The following is a 12941-nucleotide window of genomic DNA, read 5'->3' as shown; positions in this document are numbered from 1 at the left end:
AGAGCTGAATCCTCTGGGATTTTCAGCAGTGGTAAACTGGAGCAGAGAGCATCAGTAAGCGCCACAGGGGAAACATCCAGAAAACACAGAGCATTGCGTTCCTCCTTCAGTTTATCCTCCGCTGCGCTGCATATCTGCTGTGTTATCTTCAGCAGTGTCAGCAGTTCAAGTACACGCTTTACAGAGCACAACATCTCTACCTTATTTACTACAAACACTTCTGTTCGAATTTATTCCTCCACACACCACATCAGCCCTAGTGAATACAGATCAATGTGTTTTTACAGCAAACGCTGGATGTGTGTTTATATGCAGCGGCTGATGGAGAGTTTACAGTGCATTCGGAAAGTATTCATACCACTTCATGTTTTCCACATTTTTTATGTTACAGCCTTATTCCATAATGGATTAAATTAATTTATTTCCTCCAAATTCTACACACAATGCCCCATAATGACAATGTGAAGAAAGAGTTTTTGAAATTGTTGCAAATTCATTAAAATAAAAAAGCTGAAAAATCACATGCACAGACGTATTCACAGCCTTTGGCATGAAGCTCTAAATTGAGCTCAGGTACATTCTGTTTCCACTGATCATACTTGAGATGTTTCAGCAGCTTCATTGGAGTTCACCTGTGGTAAATTTAGTTGATTGGACATAATTTGAAAAGGCATACACCTGTCTATATAAGCTCCCAGGGTTGACAGTGCATGTCAAAGCACAAACCAAGCATGAAGACAAAGAAATTGTCTGTAGACCTCTGAGACAGGATTGTCTCGAGGCACAAGACTGGGGAAGGTTATAGAAAAATTTCTGCTCTGAAAGTTCCAATGAGCACAGTGGCCTCCATCATCCATAAGTGGAAGATGTTTGGAACTACCAGGACTCTTCCTAGAGCTGTCCGGACATCTAATCTGAGTGATCGGGGGAGAAGGGCCTTAGTCAGGGAGGTGATTAATAACCCAATGGTCACTCTGTCTGAGCTCCAGCGTTCTTCTGTGGAGAGAGGAGAACCTTACAGAAGGCCTACATTTTATGACAGAAGACACAATCTAACTAAAAACATGATGCTTGCTTTAAACTAGCTGTGCTCCTTCGTATCTGCTCTCACTTCTGCAGATATATGTGCCCTCCAGAAACTTGCGTTCTGTGAATGAACGTCGCCTCGTTGTTCCATCCCAAAGAGGGAAGAAATCACTTTCCCGAACTCTCACATTCAATCTGCCCAGTTGGTGGAATGAACTCCCTAACTACATCAGAACAGCCGAGTCACTTGCTGTCTTCAAGAAACGACTAAAAACGCAACTGTTTAGTCTCCACTTTTCCTCCTAATCTGCAATTGCCTCTCTGGCTATACCACTAACTGTGCCCTCTTTCTCTCTCTCTCTCTCTCTCTCTCTCCAAAAAAAAAAAAAAAAAAAAAAAAAAAAAAAATTTCTACTAATGTTTTGCTTCTTAGACTTTACACACCTGAAACTTGTCTATAGCACTTGTTCACTGCTGCTCTTATAGTTGTGTAAATTGCTTCCTTGTCCTCATTTGTAAGTCGCTTTGGATAAAAGCGTCTGCTAAATGACTAAATGTAAATGTAAATGTAAAACTAGGCTACATTATTTGAGCATTCGTTATGACATTGACATGATCTGTTGTGGTCCAGCTTATGTTTCCTTTTTTGATATTAAGATTTTTCTTGGAAAACTGTACTAGGCTACCACTATTGACCCTAATAGTTCAAATAAAAAACCTGCCTTTTAGCAAAGCCTGATATTTTCCTGCAGGTTTGAAGCAGACTAAACTAAACCGTCTAAGGCGAGTTTTACTTAATAAACATTCCCTCGCCTAAACTCGCCGCTAGTGAGACGGAGAAACTGAAAGCATGTCTATACAATTATTTTTGTCTGAAAAATTATCTTTTTGAAATGAATTTTGTTTAGAATAATTTGTTGGTTATTTTAATGCATTTGTTAGTCAGTTATCTAAAACATCAAAACAAGGTTCGCTTATGTGCTTCAGTGCACAAACTGACAAACAGGTCTGTTAAATAAAATATTAATATAAATAAAATGAGTTTCAGAGTAATTTTCTGTTAATGACAATCCATATGTGCCCGTCAGTTTCATCTGTATTAATTTAATCAACTACTTTGACCACAATGAGACAGGCTTTACAAACAATTCGCAGCATCTAAAGTATTTACCTCGAAAGAATAAACTCAGTCGGAAGGATGAGAGAACAGAAACTCATTATTAGAATAATTTTACGGAGCGGCGCACGTTGCGCAGCCGGTGCTCTTGATGAAGCGCTTGATGCATCATTGAGACACAGTGAGAAGTCAACAATGAGAATCTAAAAGTGTGTTGATATTAGAGATGCACCGATTTTTCAGCCACATATAAAATGTTATGCCATTTAATGAACCCTCAATTTTTTGTGGCTTCAGTCATTGTTGGGGTACTCGTTTAAATCTGGAAGCATGAACAACTTAACAATGCTTGTAGCACCAATAGATGGCAAGCGGCACATCAGCCTATTTCTTTGATGGGAGTGAAATGGTGTCACATCCCGTCTGTGTTTCTGAGGATCTGAACATGCCAGTCTGCACTGAGTCATGCTCTGGTAAAAGCGGATGCTAACATCCACAGCAGCACAGCATGTTCCTCTAGCATTCTGGGTACAAACAGTGCTTTTTCACACGACTATGTGAACTGTGCTGCAATGTGTAGAGAAAATAGGCCAAATTCAGGTAAACACATTTGGAAAAATATATACATTTATTTTATTTTCAGACTTTATTATATTGAAAGGGGTGCAGGCCAGCCGTGCCATCAAATAAGAGCTCACAATGGCGATTTGGTAATGCATCGTAAAGAGATCAATGACTTTATAGGCATCTTTATTCTTCGACCAGTTCAGTTATGAGCAACATGGGGCACAGACAACTCAATAAAGTGACTTATCCATAGCTCAGTGATAGTGCTTTAAAGGAACTAGAACAACCCTTTGATGCTAGTGAAGTTTTGGGAGCGATTAACTAAGACCACAGCTCCAGATGGGTATGGAATAGAACTCTATAAAGACAAAGCAACTGTATTGGCTCCTCTTCTGTTGCATACTGAATGTTAAAAGTTTCCTGATTATTTGTATGAAGCGTATTTGTGCATTTTGACATAGATGATACTGTGCCCGCTATTTACAGACCAATTAGTCTTCTTAACAGTGATCAAAAGGTGATCGCTAAAATTTTTCCCATCCGTTTAAAACAAACATGTAGATTCATTCATTCATTCTGACCAAACAGATATTTTTATATAAGACTCTGCAATTAAACGTGATTTTTAAATACACAGAAAGCACGACTTTTTACTAAAGTAGCTACTTATTTGTATATTATAACAAACCATATCATAAAATGTGTCGCATAATGAATTATAGATTTTCAGTATACTAAAATATACAACATAATTGATGTATTTTCAACTTAAAGAGCACCTATTTTGCATTAAAAAGGTCATATTTTGGTTTTGGGGTCTGCAACAACAGGCTGATATGCGTGAAAGGTAAAAAAAACACTTCCATTGTCTTATAATAAGCATTTATTTTTACCTAATTATCCCAGCGACTCCCATATGGTTCGTTCAGCGATTCATTTATTCCCAAATCCCTCCTTAGCGTGAAGCTAATCTGCACTGATTGGACCAAATTGCCCACTACTGCTGCAGTATGAAGGAGCACAAAGTATGTGAGAGCCCAATGAAGGAATGCAATAAAGCAATGCAGTTAAACACCAGCATATAGTTTTAAACAAGGTGCACTTTCAGATTTAGACCTCAGCTGGATGTTTTCATTCACTTAGCTGTTACACACTGTGTGGAAGCTCACTTTCAAAAACCTATAATAGGGGCTCTTTAACAAATTCTATCATATTTTAATCATGATAGTCTCAATAACTCATATTTTAAAACGAATATCTTTTGTATTTGTCATGATGACAGTACATAAAAACTTGCAAACAGTGGTTTGTTCTGTAGCCAGTCGAAAAGAAAAAGATCAATCTTGACGGGACTAATAACATTGATCTTAAAAAGTAAAAAAAAACTGCTTTTATTACAGCAAAACTAAAAAATAAGACTAAAAATCGTGTATAACGTAATAAAGACATGTTACACAAAAATTAAAGCTTTCTTCAGAAGAAAAATATAATGGGAAATACTGTGAAAACGTCCTTGCTCTGTTAAAACGTCACTATATTTGAAAATGAATAAAAACTTCATTGGAAAGCTAATAATGTTTGCCTTCAATTATATACACTGTAAAAAAATATCCATAAATTAGCAGTTTTCCTTATTTTGTGATGAATGTTTTTATTTTTTATGATTTTTATTTACATTTTTAATAGTTGAAAGTGATATATTTTCTGGGTTGATGTTGTCTATCACGATACAAAACCCTTGTAATAAGCTGCCAGTGCATTTTCTCCTATTTTACAGTCTTATTTCACTATATATTATTCATTCATTCATTTTCTTTCAGCTTAGTCCCTTTATTCATCAGGGGTCACCACAGCTGAATGAACCGACAACTTATCTAACACATGTTTTACACAGCAGCTGCCCTTCCAGCTGCAACCCAGTACTGGGAAACACCCACATACACTCATTCACACACATACACTACGGCCAAGTTAGTTTATTCAATTCACCTATAGCGCATGTCTTTGGATTGTGAGGGAAACCAGAGCACTCGGAGGAAACCCACGCGAACATGGGAAGAACATGCAAACTGCACACAGAAATGCCAACTGACCCAGCCGGAACCAGTGACCTTCTTGCCGTGAGGTGACAGTGCTAACCACTGAGCCACCATGTCGCCCCTTCTATATATTATTTCTTCTATTATTTCAAACTACTAAAATATCAATAAAAGTGACTTTGTTAAACTGTGGAGTTGAAATTTATAAAATCAAAAGGCGACAGAGCAGAAATCAACATCCCATAATGCAATTTACAACCATAAATAAACGCAAAACACTTGTGAATCACAAAACTGCTAATTAACAGACATTTTTACAATGTATATAGTTTTTTCAACATGTGAAATTCACATTTACTACTTTATTTCCTTGCTAAAATTATAACCAGATAGATTACACCTAGTTATTGAGGACAGCATAATTGGATTTCATGCCTTTTACAGAAACTGACATTGAATTTCAGCGTAATATACATATGCATATAAAACTTCCCTGGTGCATTAGAGCTAACAGTGAAAGTGAATGGGGGATGGATGCTCTCAAGCTCCAGCAGAGACAAAGCACCATAAAAGTATCACATTACTTGTTATACATCCCAAGTGTGCTGAACTATATGTGAACTATTCCTCTAATGATAGGACGAACACATTTATACGCTGCTGATTCAGCGTTTGATGCATTTCTATGGGAGCGCTCATTATTTTGGGATTGTTTTTTAACAACATGCACCTTCATGCATCAGATATGCAGAGCCTTGGCATTGTTAATTTGCCTGCTTATGCTTAATACGGTGGAGATAAAAAATAGAGAACTACCTACAGTTTCCTACCTTTCAAGATCACTGTTTAGTCAAACTAACTGAAGTAAAAGAGCATTTTCTTTTTGTGAGTTGTATATATTCATAAGCACAGAATAAAATGTAAATAAGATATTTAAAAAAGATCACAGAACTAAATACTGTTCAATAGATAAGAAAAATGTTATCAAGCCTTCCAAAAGATTACTTACATAAAGATTTTTGTAAATGCAAAAATATATTTAACTGTAATATGAACTGTACACTACTTGACAAAAGTCTTGTCGTTGATCTCAGTTGTAAGAGCAACAAATAATAACTTGACTTCTAGTTGATCATTTAGAAAAGTGGCAGCCGTTTGATTGTTCAGATGAATGATCTGAATGATTGAACTGCATCCCAATCATCACAAATACTGCAGAAGACCTATTGGAACCAGCATGGAGCCAAGATTCTCACAGAAATCAGTCAAGTTCGGTAAAGGACAATTCATGGTTTGGGGTTACATTCAGTATGGGGGCGTGCAAGAGATCTGCAGAGTGGATGGCAACATCAACAGCCTGAGGTATCAAGATATTTGTGCTGCCCATTACATTACAAACCACAGGAGAGGGCAAATTCTTCAGCAGGATAGCGCTCCTTCTCATACTTAGGATTGGCCAGCCCAGTCACCAGACATGAACATTATTGAGCATGTCTGGGATAAGATGAAGGAGGAGGCATTGAAGATGAATCCAAAGACTCTTGATGAACTCTGGGAGTCCTGCAAGAACGCTTTCTTTGCCATTCCAGATGACTTTATTAATAAGTGATTTGAGTCATTGCAGATCATATTTTATTTTGGTAAAATAAGCGTAATCTAGAGGCCTTTGCCTTTCATATAAGCCACTTCTGATTCCAAATGATCAACTAGAAATCAAGTTATTATTTGTTGTTCCTAAAACTTGGATATGCGACAAGACTTTTTGTCAGCTAGTTTATTTTACTGTATGACAATTATGCAGTATGTTACTGAAAATTACTGTATATTTTACAGTAAATAAATGCATAAAGTTCTTTAAATACATATACAGCTAAATAAATGGTGCTGTAAATGTAAATTCATTATTTTTGCTGTAACTGATTTATAGTAAGTTACTGGTGAACTGCTGCCAGTTACTGTAGATTCTACAGAAAACTGTTTGCTAAACAGCATTTATGTGAATATATGGAGTCCTTACATCAGTTATATCAAAGATGTGGGTTTAACAGAGAGGATGAAGTAGCTATTTTTTGTGTGAGTAATGCAGTTCCAGTCTTGCAGTTTCATATTGATAAACTCTTCAAAAACTTTGTTTTCTGTGTGATGAATGTCACCCTTGAATAGATTACCATTAACCAATTTTTTTATTTTATTTTTTTATATTATATAATATTATTATATATTGTTATATAATTATAGCATATACTTCAGTAATTCAATGTGTAAAAACTGAAGAAAAAAATGAAATAACATTGTGGCAACAAAAGAACACAGATGTACACTTACTACTACTATTTTTCCCTGCTGTAACCAGTGAGAAAATTTTAAATGAACTATTGACTGTCTATTGACTGTCCTTAGATACAGTATGCATCCTTCATTGAACAAAATATATACAGTTGAAGTCAGAATTATTAGCCCTTCTGAATTATTACCCCCTGTAGATTTTTTTAACACATTTCTAAACATAATAGTTTTAATAACTCATTACTGATTTATTTTATCTTCTCCATGATGACAGTAAATAATATTTTACTAGATATTTTTTAAGATACTAGTATTCAGCTTAAAGTGAAATTTAAAGGCTTAACTAGGAAACTGGGCAAGTTAGGGTAATTAGGCGATGGTTTGTTCTATAGACAATCAAGAACTAAATTTCTTAAAGGCGCTAATCATTTTGACCTTAAAATGGTTTAAAAAAATTAAAAACTGCTTTTATTCTAGCCGAAATAAAACAAGTAAGACTTCTCCAGAATAAAAAATATTATCTGACATACTGTGAAAATTTCCTTGCTCGGTTTATCATGATTTGGGAAATATTTAAAAAAGAAAAAAATTAGAAAGGGGGGCTAATAATTCTGATTTAAACTATATATATATATATATATATATATATATACTGTATATATCTGCAGCGATAAATGGATGATCATGACAGGTTGTGTTTACTATTTTGCTGTTTATCTTCTATGTGGGAGCACAAATTCTGATTAGTGAAAGATATATTTGACGGTTAGTCTTTATCTTTCAGGCAATGACCTTTTCCTGGTGGCTGTTCATGAACTGGGACATGCATTGGGTCTGGAGCATTCAAGTGACCCCAGTGCAATCATGGCCCCCTTCTACCAATACATGGAGACACACAACTTCAAACTGCCTCTAGACGACCTTCAGGGGATCCAGAAAATCTACGGTACAGTCATGATCTCTGCCATGTACAAAGTGACAATGTAGATTGTGTCAAAGCAGCTTAACATAGAAGTTCTAGTAAATTTAAACTGTGTCAGTCCAGTTTTCAAAGTTTAAGTTCAGTTTAGTTCAGTTTAGTTCAGTGTGGTTTAATTTTCACTGCTGAAAGTCCAAACACTGAAGATCAGATCCATCGATGCGCAGCTCTACAAGTCCCAAAGTTGAAGAAGTGACTAAATCCATTGCTTTTAAAGTGATTGACTTTAAAAGTGATTGAGTTACCAACTTAATAGAACGTTCCACCTTTTTTAGAAATAGGCTCATTTGACAAGTCACTTAGAGTTAAACTGTTGAGTTTTACCATTTTTAAATCCATTCAGCAAATCTCTATGTCTGGCGGGAGCATTTTTAGCTTAGCTTAGCATAGATCATTGAATCGGATTAGACCATTAGCATCTCGCTCAAATATTTGACCAAAATTTTCCCATTCAAAGCTTGACTCTCCTGTAGTTACATCATGTACTAAGACAGACTTGTCTAGGAACTCAAGTACATGCACAGAACAACATGTGCACTTTAAGCAAATAAACAAATGTAAATATTATGACGCTTTTGAGTGTTGTCCAGCGAGTTGTTAAACGCCTATGATTGGTCATTGTGTTCATGTGTTTAACAGAAAAGGCTGCGACTGCCTCTAACGGTTAGTATTCACCGATGAGTGACGCGAATATGCATAGACAGCTGCGGTTACAGCCTATATGTGCGGATATTACAGCTGATAGATGTGGTGGAGAAAACTCGCGCTGCAGAGTAGCATGCTCTTATTTAAAAGTACTTGAATTTCAGACATATGGATTCAAGGCCTGGAAAGTACTTAAAAACAAAGTCAGGTCCTTAAAAGTGCTTGAATTAAATGTGAAATTAAATCTGTTTATGGCTTTTGCTTTCAATCATCATAAACAGAACAAAAGAAACTGAGAAATTCTTAAATTAAAACATTTCAATCTTGTACAATATCACTGACAAATAATGCACACTTGATCCATTTCTCACAAGCCGCATTTGAATGTCCCCAGTTCTGAATTCAACAAGTTTTATTAAACATGATCATTTAAAACAGTCAATTTTTAAAAAATACTCTAATAATGTCAATATTGTAAGTGATATGGACTTTCATGGCGCTTCATATGCTGGGATGTGAATTACAGAGATGCTTGATTTAAAATGAATGGTGCTTTAAAAAGTGGGAACCCTGTTGTTGTTCAGGTATACCGACAGCCATGCTGGAGCCCACGCGTCCTCTTCCTACATTCCCTGCACGCCGCCCACACTCCACCTCCGAGCGCAAACATGAGCGTCAGTCTCGACCCGGGCGCCCGTCAGCTGGAGATCGGCCGTCCTCTCCGGGACATGGAAAACCCAACATCTGCGATGGCAACTTCAACACTGTGGCCTTCTTTCGGCGGGAGATGTTTGTTTTTAAGGTGAGTCAATCAATTCTCAATCAATTCAATCAATTCTCTTTCCAATATTAGCAGAGCTTGATCAAATAATAATAATAATAGGTATTATAATCGCTAAAATACAGTACACACGGCTGATTTCTGCATTGAGTGATCGGCGTGACCCACGGTGAATGCCTTGCATGTAACTGTGCATTTATACTTCTGCGCACTGTTTGTGTTGCTCTGCAATAACATTTCCGAAACGTTAGCTGGCAGAAGGTTTTTATGTTCATCTGTGTCGAGTTTCTTCGCTGGTGTTTTTGTTTTTTTTGAACGCTTCCTTAATGTACAAGTAGCTAAAACTCGCTCATTCAGAGGCGGGAACCAGCAGACGTGCAACAACTTTAATCATAAGGTAAAAACAAAACAACAGTCTCTATCTGGACTTATGGCACCTTAGCAACTGTCCCATAGGCTTCCATTGTAAAAATCTGCCATGGACTTTACATTGGACATACTAACATACTGATTTATACTAACAACATACTAATCATAGGCTACTAGCAGCATGCTAATTCATACTAAATTTGTGCTAACAACATGGTAGTTTAAACTAGAAACATACTAGCAACATGCTAATTTGTGTTAGAAACAGGCTAGCATAATACTATTTGACACTAGAAACATGCTAATTTATGTAATCAACTGCCTAGCAACCACTCAGAATACCTTAACATGCACTTAGCAATACCTTAGCAACCACCTAGCAATGTCTTAGCAACCACTCAGAACAACCCTAGCAACTGACTAGCAACACCTTAGCAACCACCTAGCAACGCCTTAGTAATGCCTTAGCAACCGTCTAGCAACAACTTAGCAACCGCCTAACAACACCTTAACATCCACCTAGCAACGCCTTAGCAATTGACTAGCAATGTCTTAGCAACCACTCAGAACACCCTAGCAACTGCCTAGCAACACCTTAGCAACCACCCAGCAATGCCTTAGCAATGCCTAAGAAACTATCTAGCAACACTTTAGCATCGGACTAGCAACACCTAAGAAACCGCCTAGCAACGCCTTAGCAACCACCCAGTAACCACCCAGAACACCCTTGCAACCACCTAGCAACGCCTTAGCAACCTCATAGAACACCTAGGCAACCACCTAGCAACACCTTAGCAACCACCTAGCAACCATTCACAACACCTTAGCAACAACCTTGCAACACTTTAGTAACTACCTAGAAAACCCTAGCAACAATCTAGCAATGTCTTAGCGACCACCTAGAACACCTTAGCAACCACCTAGAACCCAAGAGCAACCAATCAGAACTTCTTAGCAAGCACCAAGAACACCCTAGCAACTGCCTAACAACGCCTAAGTAACCACTTAGAACACCCTAGCAAGAAACATGCCAATCCATTCTAGAAACTTGCTAATATATATACGTAGTTCTCTATCTATGCCAGCTGTTTCAAACATCTTAAAAACTACATAATTGATTTAAACTTTAAGCTTCTTCAAACTTTCAGACTCTGCTTTCTCAAGCCACCATAAAGTTTGTGTACGAACTTTACTTTTCTACTTTATTATTTTCCTAAATTGTTTTGTCGAAATAAATTTGATTTATTTTCATTTGAGTGAGAAAATTGGAAATATCTCCTTTGTTAACTAGCTGAAGTAATGAACAGTTTATCATTGTTGTTGTTTTTAAAGATGTTTTTAGTTTTAGTGAACTATAATAAAATGTCTCGAAAGTGGTTATGCACAATGTATCCGCATTACATAAAGATGAGATTATTACAGATTTGTTATGCGACATGGTGGCTCAGTGGATAACACTCATTCCCTGACAAATAAAGGGACTAACCCAAAGGGAAATGAATGAGCAGGTTTGTTATTCGAGATATTATTTTTAATGTATGAATTTCAGGTCATTCAGAATAAATATCAGCCAGTATTTAATTGTGCATGCTCAGCTCACCTTCCATCATTTAATGACGCTATTATTATCCTTTTTTGTATGTATCAATTTTTAAACACTGTATATTATAATGTTATGATGCTTAATATCACTTATGATGCCTAATAACATTTTCCATTTATTTATTGTTAACACTGTACAGTAAGATTCCATTAGTTAATGTATATTTACTAACATGAACACCCAATAAGCAATATATTACATAATATATTCATCTGTGTTAACATTAGTTAAAGGAAATCAAGAAGTTACTCATTGTTAGCTCTTGCTAATTCACAGTGCAGCAACAAGCATACAGTTAGATCTTAATAATGCATTAGTAAATGCTGGACTCTGATTAATAAATGCTATAGTAGAATCTTTACATTATTAGTCCATGTTAATAAATACTGACATTAACTAATGGAACCCTGTTGTAAAGTGTGACCTATTTATGCAACATAGGCTCATTCTAAAAACGTAGCCTTATATATATTTCTGGAGATCGTGAAATATGTAGCCAGAAGTATGTATGGCTGCATGTCGTCTTTAAAACGAACGCTACAGGGCTGTATGATGCCGTTCCTTTTCGCTCTTATCAGCCGGCCGCTTACAGGGCTCGAAATTGTGACCGTTTTGTTCGCAAATGCGCCAGAAATTTTATGTATGTGACCTCAAAATATATTTGGGAGCATTTGTGCGAGTGCGGGAAATTATTGCGTGTGACCAGTTTTCACTGCAAAATGTTCACCACGTGCGCGGATTCAGGACACATTCACGCAGAATGCATCTTTGCACTTGAAACGCAGCGCTCAGGAACAGTTTAAAACTGTTGTCATGTCAGCTTGCTGCAGTAATCAAAGCCCGCAATGTTTGCCCCGCCTTCGCGCTCTTCTTATTGGCCCGCTGCTCTAGAACTGAACATGAATGGATTGGTTAAAATCAGCTGTCAATCACTCAGTCAACGTCTTCTGCCTTTGTATAGAGGGAGAGCCACAACCGCGAAAATGTAAAGCGCTGAAAATGAGAATGAAAACAACACTGACAGATTTTGTTTTAGAAACCACCTAAAGTTACAAATAATGGCACGTCTGATTACTGATAATGTGCTAAATGTTAATCCACCATCTACATTTTTCCAAGAGTGGATAAAAGACTTCCATTGGCTTCAAGCCCACTATGAAAATGACTAAAGCATTCACTGTAAAGTCTGTTGGACGGAATTTTCAGGTAACTGATTGTCACATCTACACATTTTAAGCACGTGAGGTTCTGTTTAATCCTTCATTTTATCGCCAGATGCTGTCAGCCGTACAAGTGGAAGCTATATGTAAACGTTAAAATTTAACACAGCATACACCATCGCAAAAGGGCTTGCACAAACTATGATTAAACTAATATTGCCGCTCATGAAAAGACCGGTCAGTATTGCTATTAAAATGGCATATGCAAAAAATAAGGTATATGTCAAAAGCATCTGTGAAATATCAGACACCATCCATGAGAACAGCACAGTTATCGTTAACAGATTCATTCATGTCGAGCGGTCTGTT

The 12941-nt window shown here is 36.8% G+C and overlaps 1 protein-coding gene across 1 annotated transcript in view; it reads left to right on the top strand.

The window, feature by feature from the left end:
- mmp24 (matrix metallopeptidase 24) overlaps nt 1–12941 on the top strand; it is a 79704-nt gene that overhangs the window by 42916 nt on the left and 23847 nt on the right. Inside the window, exons 5-6 of the mRNA XM_056460545.1 lie at nt 7820–7981; nt 9244–9461. Coding sequence (XP_056316520.1) covers nt 7820–7981; nt 9244–9461 — 380 coding nt within the window. The remainder of the gene's footprint in view (nt 1–7819; nt 7982–9243; nt 9462–12941) is intronic.

Source organism: Danio aesculapii, chromosome 6 (genome assembly GCF_903798145.1).
Source record: "Danio aesculapii chromosome 6, fDanAes4.1, whole genome shotgun sequence".
Classification (NCBI taxonomy): domain Eukaryota; kingdom Metazoa; phylum Chordata; class Actinopteri; order Cypriniformes; family Danionidae; genus Danio; species Danio aesculapii.
This window is presented reverse-complemented; position numbering and strand designations above follow the sequence as displayed.